Raw genomic sequence first — 15,963 nt, 5'->3', positions numbered from 1 at the left:
GATCCTATTGAAATTTTGTTTGCAGGATGCCCAGTCCTCTTCCTGGTGTTTATCCTATTTTTATTTTTCAGCACACACCACTGCACTGCAGGGGAGTTAATGACTCAAGGCAAATTACATTGGGCAAGGCTGCATGATGTGAATGGGCCCACAGAGGGGTATTGAGGCAGGGTGCTATTATGCTTTATGTACAGTGTCTGGCTGGCGCCTCCCACCAGCCATCGATTTACCTTTGTTGCATAGAGAAGCACAGAGATCCAGGGATGACATCACTGTGTCTAAAATAAGAGATTTCATGAAAGCAGGTTTTATTTAAACATTTCATTAGGATGGTAATGAGTAGAGGGTCAAAATATAACGAGAATACATTTCATCTTTAAAAGCATCTGTCATGAAGTAAAACAACTGTGTGATTAGGCTTGGATGGAAGCAGGAGTCCAGGAATGGACTTTGGCGCATGACAGATGCCTGATTTTTCCACTATGTGCTGTAGCCTCACCTGCTGGCTCCTGTGTCCTTTAGTTCCATATTGGCCATGAACCAGAGCATGTAGTATGAACATACAAAAATGGTGTTCTGTAGTTCTAAAAAATTTCCTGTGCCAGACTGACAACGTTTCTTATCCATAAATACAGTAAGATGTAATTGTTGTCACCCTAGGACAGGAAGTACGTTACTGGCAGGATCACTAGCTTAAAACAAAGGGGGGGAAAAAAATAAAATTCAACCACCACATATAAGGACTGGTAAGCTGCAATATAGTTTTTGTTTTTTGAGTTTAGATACATTTTAATGTAGAACTATAAACTTTTTTTTTTTTTTCTTTTCTTTTCATTTTGGATAGAGCAAGAGAGGGTTAGAAGCCCTGTTAGATTTATTTTCACCATCTGTGTCCCATTGCAGAGCTTTTCCTTCACTTCATGTCCCATAGCTTAAAAAGTTTTTGTATGTATAATACAGGTATTTGCACCCACTTCCAGGCATAGATCACTGCTGGGAGACGCACATTGTTCGAGAGACAGCAGGGACCATTCTGTGCTGAAGGAAAAAAAAAAATGCGGAAGTTCCATTTTTCCGTGGACCTCTGCTTTCAAGCTGTGACTCTTCATTTGATGGCACCAGCATAGTTTTGGGGACAATGCCACCTGGCAGAGCTGGCTTTATAAACCCAATTATCTTTTTAACTGACTGCAGGGGTGGTATTCTAACCACTACTGTAAGGGAAGAATTCTTCCCACTCTCCCCATGTAAGGGGGATTTTTCCAAAAAACATGGCAAGGGTACCCAGAGACCTGAAAATTTATATTTAAGGGTTCATCTGGGCAGTACGGAGGACAAGGTGATTCCGAAAGTCTCCAAAGATGAACGGCGCCTGCACACGGAGTCCAGGTTCAAGCCCCACCATCCAAGTGGACATAGAGTTAGAATAAAAAATTGCAGAGCGAGGCCGTGGCCGAAGCGTGGCGAGCGAAGCAAGCCCGCGAAGGGCCCTCTTACTAAGTGCTACCGTATGTCCACTTGGATGGTGGGGCTTGAACCTGGACTCTTCGGAGTTCATCTTCGGAGACTTTCAGAATCTCCTTGTCCTCCGTACTGCGCAAGCGCCATGCCTGGGGAGGACACTATCCGATGGGAGGGACAGTTTTTGCCAGAACACCGGGGCTACGTCTATTTACATCGTCCTGTGCTTGAGCGGCCTGCGTGCCCCCTGAAGGGCACGCGCGACGCACTCTATGATCAGCGAGTCTGAGACTCGCTGGATCACAGATCCCGACCCCTTACCACGTGATCAGCTGTCGGCCAATTAACTGTGCCCATCAGTGCAGCCTATCAGTGCCTCCTCATCAGCGCATATCAGTGAAGCAGAAAAATTACCTGTCTGCAAAATTTTATAACAAACTATTAAATGTGATTTTTATTTTTTCAAAATTTTCCATCTTTTTTTGTTTAGCAAAAAATAAAACCCATCTGGGATTAAATAGCACCAAAAGAAAGCTTTATTTGTGGGGAAAAAAAATGATAAAAATTCCATTTGGGTACACAGTTGTATGACCGCGCAATTGTCATTCAAAATGCGTCCGCTCCGAAAGCTGAAAATTGGTCTGGGCAGGAGGGGGGTTTAAGTGCCCAGTAAGCAAGTGGTTAAGTCAGGAATCTTATCATTCAAGTCGTATTGCCCAGGACTGTCATTTTAAATATGAACAATAATGAATATTATATAGAAGCTTTTGTTCAGGTTGCCCTTCACACTGAGATTTCCTTTCACTGGCAGTGGAAGAAGTTAAGCCTTGCCATAATGTTATTTAATGGAAAAGCAATATTTTACATGACCTCATTTCTCTGGGTGCGTCTGGGAATGTCAGCAGTGGGCTTTCACATTCTAAATTTAGAGGCACCTTTTACTCTGCAGTTCCTGCACATGGAAGTGAGACAATGGCTGGCCCGTTCCCTGGGGAGGTGGTGTTGTGGTGCCGGTCGGCATACCCAACACAGGATGAACGGCTGCAGTTTCATCGTGTGTCCTTCCAGCTGTGAACAAGGCTGGACAGGCAAGTGGCTGTTGTGGGGTTTTTGAAGTTTTTCTAATGTTCTGCTTGTGGTTGCAATCAAAGATGTTTAATAAACACACTTCAATGTATAGTCTGTACTTGAAACATGATGAAGTATCTCTTCTTGGTGTATATATTATACGGAAGCATGTTTCCACTAAATACTTGTCTTGTTTTTCCGGTAAAGGCAATGTGTTCACACACGCACTGCATGGCTCCGCATTTGGGTATTTAAGAAGGTGGTACCGGGGTTTCTCCATAAGTTGTAATGGTAATGGTGCTCATATATGAGCAAAAAGATAATCACCTCAAATGCAGACTGTCTGTTGCTAACGGCAATGGATCCATGGGCGATTACACGTGGCTAGGCACAGACGGATGCATCCGCTGTCAGCCTGTCATTCATTTGTACAGACTGAACAGCTGCAGTTTATACACCTGTGGTTCCAACTGCAAGAATCCTCTGTCAGGCCACATTCACAAGTGTGATTAGGGCCTAAGGGCTCTCTCACATGGCTAACCAGGGGACAATAAAAACAGGTGGCTGAGCCGTGGTTTCACTAAACAGACATGCAGCCACTCAGGATGCTAGAGTGGTGTCAAAAATGAAACACCCTTTCGCATTTGGCAGGCAGTACCACTGACGAAAGTTGTCCATTAAAGCTATTGGGATTTTATTCACCCCTCCAGTGACCCTTTTATGTTCCAGAGGGGTTCACCTGTATGTTCCCCCCTCTAGTTTTTTGCCCTGGTTGTATAATGACATTTGATAAGGGAGATGTAGAGCTTGCCATTCCTGCTTTTCATTCTTTGACATGCTTTTTCTGGGAGTCTGCTTTGTGTGTTTTGGAATCTGCTTGTAACTGACATATCTGCTATTTCTTGTGTGTGTGTGTGTGTGTGTGTGTATGTATGTATGTATGTGTGTGTGTGTATATATATATATATATATATATGTATGTATGTGTGTGTGTGTGTGTGTGTGTGTATATATATATATATATATATATATATATATATATATATATATATATATATATATATATATATATATATATATATATATATATATATATATATATATAATATAATTTTGCCAAAAGTATTGGGATGGCCGCCTAATTTACACGTGCATGAACTTTTAATGGCATCCCAGTCTTGGTCCATAGGGTTCTATATTGCGTTGGCCCACAGTTTGAAGCTATAACGGCTTCACCTCTTCTGGGAATGTTTGACCATTCTTCCAGAAGTGCATTTGTGAGGTAAGGTGTTCTATCGGGTTGAGGTCAGGACTGTGCAGGCCTGTCAAGTTCCTCCACCCCAAAGTCATTCATCCATGTCTTTATGGACCTTACTTTGCACTAGTCCAAATCACTTGATTGGGGGGGGGGGGGGATTATGGTGTGGGGTTGTTTTTCAGGGGTTGGGCTTGGCCCCTTAGTCCCAGTGTAGGGAGTGCTTAAGGTGTCAGCATACCAAGACATTTTGGACAATTTCGTGTTTCCAACTTTGTGGAAACCATTTCAGATGGCCCCTTCCAGTTCCAACATGACTGCGCACAAAGCAAGGTTCAAAAAGGCATGGATGAGCGAGTTTGGGCTGGAGGAACTTGACTGGCCTGTACAGTCCTGACTTCAACCCGATAGAACACCTTTGGGATGAATTAGAGCGGAGACAGAGCCAGGCCTTCTTGTCCACATCAGTACCTGACCTCACAAATGCACTTCTGGAAGAATGGTCAAACATTCAAATTGACACACTCCTAAACCTTGTGGACAGCCTTCTCAGAAGAGTTGAAGCTGTTATAGCTGCAAAGTATGGGCCAACTCAATATTGAACCCTGTGGACTAAGACTGGGATGCCATTAAAGTTCCATGTGCGTGTAAAGACAGGTGTCCCAATACTTTTGGTAATATAGGATATCTGCTTTTACTTGTGTTTTTAAAACTCAAAAAAAGAAAAATGTAATAAAAAAATGCAGTTGCATGCAATGCGTTCAGTTACAGCAAAGTGATTTTGCTATTTTTAGTTTTAAAATGGAACTAAACCCATTGATTTAACAGTTTCAAATTATATTCCAGCATGTGTAGGGCTAGTTTTACACTTGCTGCAAAACATGGCTTTGGACACACTTTGTTAAAGCTCTTTGAATGCCAGTCAAAACTCCTGTCACTAAATAAAATGGTTAGCTTACAGTCCTGTTTACACCTTGCTTTTGCGTGGTGCTTCGGTGGGGCTTCAAGCGAGCTTTGCCATAGACTTCTATGGGGGCTTTGAAGACACTTTTGAAGCACAACTAAAGTGACATGGGGTATACATTTTTTTTTTTTTTTTTTTTTTAAGCGAAATCTGAAGCAAAGGCAAGGTGTAAACAGGACTGTGAGCTAACCATTTTTATTTAGTGACCAAGGCTTTGACTGGCATTCAAGGAGCTTTAACCAAGCTTGTCTGAAGCCTTGTTTTGAAGCAAGCGTAAACTAGCTGTTAATGTGTGTTGAAGCAGCAAGTGTAAATGAGCCCTAACTGTCCCATTTTTGCTTGTGCTCTCGCCCAAACTATCAAACAATCAAATGGCTTGTGCCACAACTGATCACATGTGCAGCATCTTGACAGTTGGAGATCAAACAGAGGCCAAGATGGCAGTTTTCTTGGCTGAAATCTATAGAAGGGTTTGGTTCTGCTTTTAAAACAGGTGGTGAGAATTCCTTTAGAAATCCGTGACCCATATTAACTATACCCTGTGAGTAGGCACTGATGTGTCGCACATTTCAGAGTCTACCTTATTATAGGGCTGGTGAGAGGGAGGAGTTTCAGGAGGCGGAGTAAATTTAGAATCGCTAATTGGGCAGCAAGGTACCATGGGATATGTAGTACTTAGAAAATGAAAGGTCTTGCAGCAGAATTTTAGTCAGACTGGATTTGCATATAGACTGCCCTAGGTAAAACCTGTATGTAATGCTGAGTCTCCAGGGCAGCCAAGCTGGGGAGGCTTTCCTCTCAGATGATGCTGGACACCCTCCAGTCAGGAGATGAGATGGACTCTATCTGACTTGCTGTAGCTTCAAATGCACACTGTGTGAAACCCCTGTGTGCAGGGAAACCAGAGTAAGTAGTTTCAGTACAGAAGAGGAGCTTGTACTGCTGTGCAAGACTGAAGGGAAGGCTGAAGTTCCGCTTTCAAGCATAAGTTCACCTTTTAGAAACATGTTACATGTTATGCCTGTATTTAGGGGGTAAGGAGTAACATGTTGCTAAGCACCCACTTAGAACTTGATAGTGGAAGTACTCCATCCCAGCTCATCCAATAGGAAACGTTTACATCAGACTGGCACCAATGTGGACACCTGAAGAAGGGCCCAAACCAGGAAGTAAACAGACACCAGAGTGCCATGTGACTGCTCCTACAGGTAAGTAAAAAGGGCTTTTAGAGAGAGCAACAGTGTAAATAAAAATATAAAGTTTTACGTGCCCCCCCCCCCCCCCCATGCTCCCACACAAAGGCAAACGTGTGCATTGGTCCCACGCGCAAACAGTGATGGACCCACGCTTGAGGTATCATGAATGTCACATCATGGGCAGTTATTCTAGCACCAGACCTCTTGTGTAAAGCTAAAGTGGTAACCTGTAAAGGAATTTAACGCGTTGCCTATGTACATAGTTTATCATCGTTGCACGGGGGTACGCAATTTTAAATCATGAAATATTTGGTATCTATTTACACAGCATCACATCTCATATATATATATATATATATATATAATTTATTTATTTATTTTTTCACAATACATCTTATATTTTACAAACAAATTGGTGTGTGTGTTTATTTTAATTCAGAAAAATTTATTTTTCTAAAACCTGCTGCGCAAATACCGTGTGACATAAAAAACTAACACCCACCAATTTATTCCCTAGGGCCTCTGCTTTAAAAAAAATCTATATTTGTTTGGGGGCTCTAAGTTATTTTTTAGCAAAAAATACTGATTGTGATATGCACACAAAATGCCAGAAAAAGCCTTGTCTGCAAGTGCACAAGATCTTTTGTTCGCTTTTCTCATTGTTGGTGGCGTCATGCATGTATTTACACCCATGCAAGGATTGTGCTGTGCCCTCATGGGGATGCACGGGGATAGGTGCTCCGTGCATCTCTGTGCTGGCAGTCCTGTTCATGTCAATTGGGGCACAGCTGCTGCTCTTAATTTGACATGCATACTGATGCACAACCCCGAAGCACATTGTCAGCATTCAGGTCCATGCACCCACAACTGCACAAATGTAAAATTGTGGGGGCAATAGCTGTGTTCGTGCAGCTGCTTTGTCCTAATTTACATGAATGGGATTGCCTGCACAGGACATTTGTGCATCTCTGTGCTGGCAAAATGCTGCTCTTCCACGAGCATACGCAGTAGTATGCCCATGTGAACAAGATCAAACGAAGACTGCAAACAGGCAGGCAAGTTTATTTTATTGCTGAAAAAAGACATTGCGTGTCTTCTGCAATAATAAAAATTGTGACACTCGTTTTGGTATGGGTGTTTTTTTTTTTTTTTTTTATGCTATAATTTTAATATTCACAGGCTATAGTGTGTGTGTGTGTGTGTGTGTGTGTTTTAGTCTTCACAAGGAGAAGGGGGAAAAAAAACACATTTTGAAGTCTGCACATAAATGTCAGCTCTGTTTGTTAGGACCTGATAAGTCAGTTTTGTCATTATTTGTATTTCTTTGTCTGGTTGCCTTTTAGCATGCAGACATTGTTTTAGTGTTGTGTTTCTTTGTGCAAATAAAGATACGGGTGACATGACGCGTGTGGAAGCCATGAGTGGCCCAGATGTTCTAGACATCGGTGGAGATAATTGGTTCCTGTCTAGTATGTAGAGCGTGACTTAGTATTCATAGAACCCGGAGGAACCAGAATTTGTGTGAATGATGGGGAGAATTTGGGGGACTGGAGGAGGACGCAGCTGCTGTACTTATTCTTAGGGATTTCTTTTTAGCTAACTTTATGGCTCCTGGACAGAATGTAACTGCTAAACTGAGATCAGCATGTAGACTCTATTTTTGTGTCTATCTGCTGGAGTCCACAGACACTCCCTGTTCACATGGCCGTTGCAGAACTCAACAGATTTCATTGTAGGGTTTTGATAGACAGACGAGCTATTTATATTTCTAATAAAAGCCTTTTATTCAGTTTGCTGGTAATAGTGTACAAAGTCATTCATAGCTGCCATTTGGGAATATTTGACTAATTAGTTGAAATCTGGTTGCCTTAGCTAACTCTGCTTTTTGTACCCTGTTTAAGCGTCTGGAACAGTACTTGAAAACCCTTGGACAGCACACAGTATGTACCGATGTCTGTATGTGACATGTCTATAGGTAGATGTACACCTTTTCTGTACAGTTTTGTGGCGTTAATGTGTACGTGCCTTCTATATATTCACTATGTATTTATGTGGTTCTTTTTGCTTTAAATTAGTGTTCTGTATGGAATATTTAGGTTCTATTTGTACCTTCTGCAGACTTATTAATGCACACTCAAAAAAAAAAAAAAAAAAGTAGCCATTTTCTGGTGGTAGTTTCCTTTTTAAACCACCTATAATCACTTGATAAAAATAAATTGGTGTGTGTGTGCTGTAAATTGACTCCAGCTTCTTGCTAGAGGCTGCCATTTTGCTGAATCCCAGAGCCCCTGAACAGCAGTAATTCTTTAGGCTGTCAGCACAGGCCTCTAGAGACTCTGATTTACTGAAAATGGAGAGCAACTGAGCATGTACAGAGCAGGGTGAGACGGTGTATTACTGGCTTTTAAGCAGTTTTAACCACTTCTTTTTGATGTTTTACATGGCTATACCTGCAGAAGGAGCCAGCATTAAGTGATCTAGCAGGACTTAATTTTCTGACTAAAGTTCAGCCTTAAAGCCAAGCTCCACCAAAAAGGGGAAGCTCTGCTTTTCTGCCCGCTCCCTTTTCCGACTGAGTTTGCCACAGCGAAGCGAGTCAGAGGTTTGGCCCTCTCCTCCTTCTCCCCGCAGCTGGCCCATTCACGGAGCGCAGCGTGATATGTGCAGTAGGAAACCGCAAGGCTTTACTGCCTGTTTACCTTGGCCAAGATGGCGAGTGCTGGCACTCGAGAGCCGATTCAACAATTGGCTCAGGTGAAGACACCACTGGACAGTATTTGTAGTTTCTAACTTTTTTTTGGGGGGGGGGGGGGGAGCAGTAGTTTTAGAAACTATCTGCGTCTAATTTGGGCAAACCTCTCACCGAGATGGCAGTGCCGGCACTAGAGAGCCGATTCAAAAAATGGCTCAGGAAAAGACACCACTGGACAGTATTTGCAGCTGCTGATTTTTTTTTTTTTTTTTTGGGGGGGGGGGGGGGGGATGCAGTAGTTTTAGGAACTATCTGCGTCTAATTCAGGCAAACCTCTCAGGTAGTTGTTACTATAGCCATTATATCAGCAGAAGATTCTTGAAGAATTGCTGCCAGTTTTCAGATTAGGAAATTAGCAGTAATTAGGACCAGCTGTGAGTTGGCATACAGAGAGGTATGCTAATACTCAATACTCAAGAGTGGGACATGTCTGTAATGAGAAGATGTCATCTATGGGGACATATTCCCGCACAGGGCTCTATCCCCAGGCCCGTTCAGCTGTAGACCAGGATAGTGGTGATGCCATTACTGAACTATGGCCTTATATGAGAAAATTACTTGTCTCTGGGTGGAGAGGCCAGTTCCCCATGAGGTCTGCTTTAATTTTGATTGACCGCACATAGCAGTGGGCTGATCTAAAAGCCGCTATTGGACTGAGTAACTGGACTGAATAACAGCTATGGATCCGCTCACTGCTCTGCGCTGTCGATCAACAGCCATGTGGACCTAATGGGGAAACTAGTTTCTCAGTTCCCTGTCAGCCTCTGGCCACTTCTACTACCAGACTCCTCGCCATGCGCCTGTCAGTGGGAGAAGGAAACTGAGGAGGGAATGCTCAATATGGACACTCCAACCTCAGTGTAGCCACCAACAGGTTCATGTACATGGTGGACAGAGGGGTGAGTTCATATGGTCATGACTATAATGCTTAATTCCCAGTCTGGCAATTTTAAAGTGGCATTAAACCCAAATGCAAGACTTTATATATTTCAACTTTCCCATTCTTGGATGATTTCTTCTTCTTTTTTTTTTCCACCAGGTGATCTGGCCTGTAAGTCTGTCTAGACAGCTGCTTGGCCTATTAATGGAAGTTGGAAAAATAACAAAGCAGTGTACAGGGTTAAGACAAATAATAAAAGCTGACCAGTGTAAGCACCGCTGTCAGTGTTAATGCATTTATGTAAAAGGTTTATCCCAAGAAGAAAAGGGAAAAAAAAAAACTTGCTTCAAAGTGGAACTAAACCCTTCTCCTTTACAGCCAAGGAAGCTGCCATCTTAGCCTCTGTTTGATCTGCAGTTGCAATGATGCTGGCATTTGATCACCGTTCAGGCAAGAGCGAATGTAAGCGCACTAGTATCTGTATGTTATCATTCAAGGCATTCCTTTAATGTAACTGTTTTGGGAAATCGTTAAATCTGTGGATTTAATTCCGCTTTAACTGATTAGAAAGTGTTAGCAGGAGTTTGACTTTAATTTCTTAGTTAAGTCCATCTAAATCTGCTGGTGATTCTGATACTACTCTCTCCTCAGATAACCAATGTACACACAATCCGAATTCTCGTCGGAAAAAGCCCTGATCCGTCCGCCAATAACGTGGTGACGTACGACGGGACTAGAAAAAGGAAGTTCAATACCTAGTAGCCAATAGCTTCCATCTTGTAGTTGAATCTGAGCATGGGTGAGTTTTTGCGCGTCGGAATTTCCGATAGAATGTTTTTCCTTTGGGAAAATTGAGAACATGCTATCAAATTTTTGCTGGCGGGAATTCGGCCAGCTAAATTCTGATGGAGCATACACATGGTCGCATTTTCCGATGAAAAGCTCATCGGTCTTTTGCTGGCCGAAATTCCGATCATGTGTACACAGCAATAGGGTTTCTCCTCCCTCCAGAGTGACCGGAAGTGTTACTGTTGGGATCACCACGTAAAAAAATGTAGCCACCACATTTAAAAGCGAAGTATGGTGTTGTGTTTTTTTTCTTTTTTTTCTTTTGGCATAATCGTACTTACCCAGGTGGATGCCGCATCAGACTGATGCTGCAGCTGTCCCCCTGCCTTCTCTGCACTGAGAACTGAGCCACCGAACACCGCTGATGGCTTGGTTCTCACTCCTCCCCGACTGTCAGTCAGCATCAATTCTGCTCTGGACCTCCATTCTCATTGGAGCAATGAGCTGGGGAGGGGAGTGGCCATCTCAGCGCCTCGCTGAGACTGCCATCAGTTTAGGCAGCTGGTGGATCCACCCTTGGGAAGTCGAGATGACGCGCTGCCTGGACTGGTTCCAGTGACATCAGGAGAGAGCGGACTTCAGGATGGGTCACAGGAGTGCAAAACGAATTTCACTCCTGTGACCCTTAGGAGAAGCCCAGGCTAAAAAGCTCAGGCTGGACTTATATTTTTAGGATCGTAAATTGCAGCATTAAATTTTGGTTATTGGGTTTGGTCATGTTGTGATTGACAGGCAGAAATATAACCAGCATGCTGGAGACTATCTGAGCAATAATGAGTACATCTGTCCCTAGTATGTCACATGAGTTCAAACTTGTCCACTGTCAGATTATTAGAAGCGGTGCTCAGATCAGCGTCTATAGCAGTGATTCTCAACTAGGGTTCCTCCAGAGGTTGCTAGGGGTTCCTTCAGCATTGAGCAATTTCTGTCTCTCAGATAAGTTCCCACTCACACCATCTTTTTAGCTATCTGTAAGGAGGTAATTATTCCCAATGACCACAAGTATAAGGAACATTCTTCCCACTGACCATCACACTAATGTATCATGAGTTGTAGATTTCAAGATTTTAGCAGCCCCCCCCCCCCCCAAGACTGGAGAACTATTTCAAGGGTTCCTCTGTGTTGAAAAGGTTGAGACAGGCTGATCTATAGGGTATTTATTGATGGTCTTTTGAGGGCATTTTAGCATTGTTGCAGATTGTGTGTATAAACTATAACTCCAGGATGTCCTAGTAAAGCTTCAGTAGTAGCTAGCCGTTGCTGTGCATTCAATAAATGTTGATGGTAGGAGTGATAAAATATTTATGACGTGGAGTGATGATCACGAGGAAAGATGTCATCCATCACTCATGCCTATTTCATCAGGAGGACCCCAAGGACTCTGGCAGTATGGGTGGCACTGCGCTGTGTGGGAACAGTAGCTGTTTGATGTGGTGAAAGGTGCATAGTTTTACTTTGTTGCTGCATCTCATAACTGAAACACCTGGCTGCGAGCGTGTTTTCTTAACTAATGAGAATGAATGTTGTGTAGGTGGACAGTCATAAGGCCGCGTACACACGCGCGGACTGTTCGCCCAACCTTGTCCGCTGAACAGTGTTTGGGCGGACAGTCCGCTCGTGTGTGGGGCTTCAGCGGACAGTTTCAGCGGACAGTTGGCCGAACAAGGTCTTACGGAAATTCCGAAAAACTGTCCGCTGAAACAAGGTTTCAGCGGACTGTTCGCTCGTGTGTAGGCTTGTTCGGCCAACTAAGTCTCGCGCATGCTCAGAAAGGATTTCCACGTCGGAAGGTTGCATTGCAGTGTATAGGACGTCGTATTTTTCGTCCCGTCGTACGTGCCGTTCACGTCATCGCGCACGGTTTCAGCAAACTGTTCGTCCGTCGTGTGTGGCCATGTCCGTCCATGCTAAGTTTGAGCGGACTGTTCGCTCAAACTGTTGGACGGACAAAGTTGGGCCAACAGTCCGCGCGTGTGTACGCGGCCTTAGGAAGCTTTTTACATTCTAGAAATAGAAATCTGTCGGGACTGAATTCCTCCCTGACAGCTCTGGGAATTATTTGATTTGTGGAATATTGAAGATAAAAATGAGAAATTCTTCATTGGTTTCTTAGAAAAAAAAATGTTTTTCTCTTAAAGCAGAACTTAATTTTTCCTTTACTGAGAAATTACAAGAATACTAATAAGCTAGATGCTCATAGATATTCTTCAGCTGTTACTTTTCCGGGACACTGACTGGGTAATATCTACATGTGAGCTTCCCTGATTGTGTACTGGACATTACAAGAATGACCTCTCCTGATAGATATTCCATTTATTTTAAATTCTAGGGTAGTGAGACTGATCATTAAAGGAGAGTTTTGGCTGTTTTAGTCCTGTTTTAGTCCTACTTCTCCTGTGGGTCACAAGAGTGCACTTAGTTCTGCACTATTGTGATCCTTCACTCAGCCTGTCCAAACTCTGGAGCGATCCTGATTCTAATGTTGGGGACCCACCCAGATGCCTGGATCGGCACCTGGCTCAGCCTCTGTCAACTGCTGGGAGGCCGAGCCAGCAGCTCCCGCTCGCTTCACAGCCTGGTGCTCAAGTGAGTACTGGAGTGGCAGAGCAGAGAGCTAGTGACTGACAGTCACCGAATCTCTGCTCACTGTAGAACGAGAAACAAGGGATCAGAAGGCTTTTATCACTTGGTTCTCAGTCTTAGAGGCAGATGCAGCAACGAATTGATTCTGCATCCGTCTAGGTGAAAATGGGTGTGTTGTGTGTGTTTTTTTTTTTTTTTTTTTTTTTTTTTTTTTTTAATCCTAAACTTCTGGTTTCTGTCTTTTATAGTATTAAACTTTATACTATAGCCTGTTTTTTTCATGCCTGTAGAGGACTTTAAAGCTGAACTCTGGGGAAACTCAAAAAATTGCCCTGATGTGGGGCTTCCCCTGCACTGCAAAGGTTAAATGCTTGTTTTGCTTAGGGTACTTGCAAAAAAGACTTTCACTTGCCTAATCCCACAGACTACTCTCACAGGCTTCTCGCACAGCGTCCTTATTAGACTGTCCCACAAAGTCTCTTCTCTAAGGTGCTTCATTGATTGTAGGCACTTTGACATCAAGTACAATATAGGGCCAGTAGTTCTGAATTGTATGTGAGAACACTGAAGGTCCACCCACATCCTGGAGCATTAGGAAGAAGCGTTTAGCACTGGCTGCCAGGGGAGTAAGGGGTAAGGCAAGTACAATTTATTTTAAGGCCTCATTCACTTGAACGAACAGTGTCATTGGTCATTTTTGGGATTTCCTTTTTTAGGGATTCTACAGGTGTCTTTGCATGGTTTTTAAGGCTTAATTAAATGTGTGTGTGTGTGTGTGTGTGTGTGTGTACCCTCTCCCCCTAAAAAAAACCCCATATATTTAATATAATAATTTTATTTTTTAATAGGGGAGCGGGTACCTAGTTTTGACAGGTACCCACTCCCACCTCTAGTTGGCGCACCACAGCGATCTGAACAGAAGTTCAGCCCCCTCCTTCCCCCCAAAGCCTTTTGGGACAAGTCACAGGTTCAAGAAAACTGCAGGACCATTTACAAGGCTCACACATGCACAGTGGGAAGCCGGCTGTGAAGTTGCAGAGTCGCAGCTGGCTTCCCAAGCTAAATTTTGGCACCTGAACCCGAAGACGGCTGAAGAGCTGGGTTGGGTGAGGACATCCCTGGTGCTGCATCCCTGGACAGTTAGGTCCGCATCTACAGTATTTATAGTTATTGTCTTTTTAATTTTTTCAAGAACCACCAAAGAACCGCTTTAAGTATGCATTGGGCCTAGTGGGATTGGATTGTTTGTCAAGGCACAGCATTTCATGTTAATTTCCTATTTAGCAAAATTGATACTTCAACAAACTATCCAAAAATGAATTTAAATTCTATTAATAAACGTTGACTATTCTGCTGCTGTTTTGTGGAACATAGTTTGTCAGAATGAGTGGTTGCTTTTTATTTAGAATGGAGGGTACGTTGGCTTACTCATCATAGTTTTTCAGACATAGTACAGAAAGTTTCGTACCCCACAAAGAGGACTTTTGTAAAGGTTTGAAGATGAGCAGACCAGCTATCCTGTCAATCATGGTTACAAGTTTGAACCTAGATACTCTGCACTGGTCAGTCCTGTGACATTACCAACATTATCACCCTTATGCTAGCTGTGAGCAGATCAAAAGTTTGACATGTTACATCCGTCACAGGTTCTTGTTTAAATCGGACGCTTCTCTTGATTTGGCTGTCTAAAAACCCTACAAGCTTTCGTCAATGTGAAGTGTTGTGTATCATATTCTGCATATTTCCAATGATGACATTTAATTTGAGTTGGACTTACCTGTTGTGGGTAAGCTAACTTAAAACTGATCATATATACTGGTGTGTGTGTGTGTGTGTGTGTGTGTGTGTGTATATGTATATAATATTATAGCTCTCTCACTGTGCTGTTCTGTATGTGAGTGTTCGAGCTTTGGATCACCATAAAACACAATGGCAAAGCCACCAGCTGGGCTCTCCCTGCAATGCCCCTTCATCCCTGCAGCATTGGGGAAGTGAGACTTTCTAAATAAAGGCTGCTGAGATTCCTCAAATACCCAGAAATCCACAAGAATGAACCACACCACCTGGTCAGATCACTTCTATTACAGTTAGATGATGACGATGTTGAATCTGTCTGTCAAACATGCTGTGTAATAGGAATATTAGATCTGCTGTCCCTATGTAAATTAATAATTAATTTGTAATTGATTTTAATATAAGGTGTAACTAAAGTCATTGCAGGTATTCCACTTGAACTCAGTTGGTCCAACTAGATATCCCACCACTTCCTATACCATTGACGAGTTTCAGAAGACAAAAAGCCACAATAAATCTATAATCTCAACACAGAGTGGGATCAGGTTTTGATTGTAGTCTGTGTCCCTTCATGTCTGGTGGAAGAGTTAAATGGAGTCAAAAAACTGTAAAAAAAACAAGACAGGAGTGCTAATCACTCTGTTCAAAACACTTTATGCATTCAAAATGAAACGAAATATACCAATTTTTAGTTTAAATTTGAATTCAAATGAATGGGCTGTTATGCCCACACAAACATGGGCCACAAACCTGCAATAGTGTGAACCAGGCCTTAGAAATATTCATGAAATAATATTAAATCCTGAGAGCCCACCATACAGCAAGGGTTAAATTCTCATTCACTCTAGGGAGAAGGAATGGAGGAATAAGGTGTAAAACAGCCATTATCCGCCAGGAATTATCTAGAGCAGGAGTGCCTAACTGTCATGGTTATGCAGTGATCTTCCTGTTTGCTTACCTCCCCTCATGTGTTCAGTCTAAGAGGCCAGCCACTTCCACCTGGTGGTTTTTATAACCTCTCCTCTAAGCATGGCTCCACCCCAGGCCCTATCGGGGAACCTTATATTAACCTGTGCACTGCAAGCCAACAGTGCTGATCAACCATTGTGTATTCCTTTGTGTGTTTAGCTTCCTGTTACCTGCCGTGTGCGCTTCTGTTGT

At 42.9% G+C, this 15,963-nt stretch overlaps 1 protein-coding gene across 9 annotated transcripts in view; it reads left to right on the top strand.

Annotated features, from left to right (window-relative positions):
* LIMCH1 (LIM and calponin homology domains 1) overlaps positions 1–15,963 on the top strand; it is a 375,099-nt gene that overhangs the window by 17,184 nt on the left and 341,952 nt on the right. For 7 of the 9 annotated variants that reach the window (XM_077477572.1, XM_077477576.1, XM_077477575.1 and 4 more), the window contains exon 2: positions 7,846–7,884. The exons of the other annotated variants lie outside the window; for them this stretch is intronic. In XM_077477572.1, the coding sequence (XP_077333698.1) occupies positions 7,846–7,884 (39 nt within the window). The remainder of the gene's footprint in view (positions 1–7,845; positions 7,885–15,963) is intronic. 9 annotated transcript variants of the gene reach the window in all.

This window comes from Lithobates pipiens, unplaced genomic scaffold (assembly GCF_037356315.1).
Source record: "Lithobates pipiens isolate NorthernLeopardFrog02 unplaced genomic scaffold, aLitPip1_a1.2 Scaffold_13, whole genome shotgun sequence".
Taxonomy (NCBI): Eukaryota; Metazoa; Chordata; class Amphibia; order Anura; family Ranidae; genus Lithobates; species Lithobates pipiens.
Note: the sequence above shows the minus strand (reverse complement) of the source record. Positions and strands in the feature narration are given on the sequence as shown.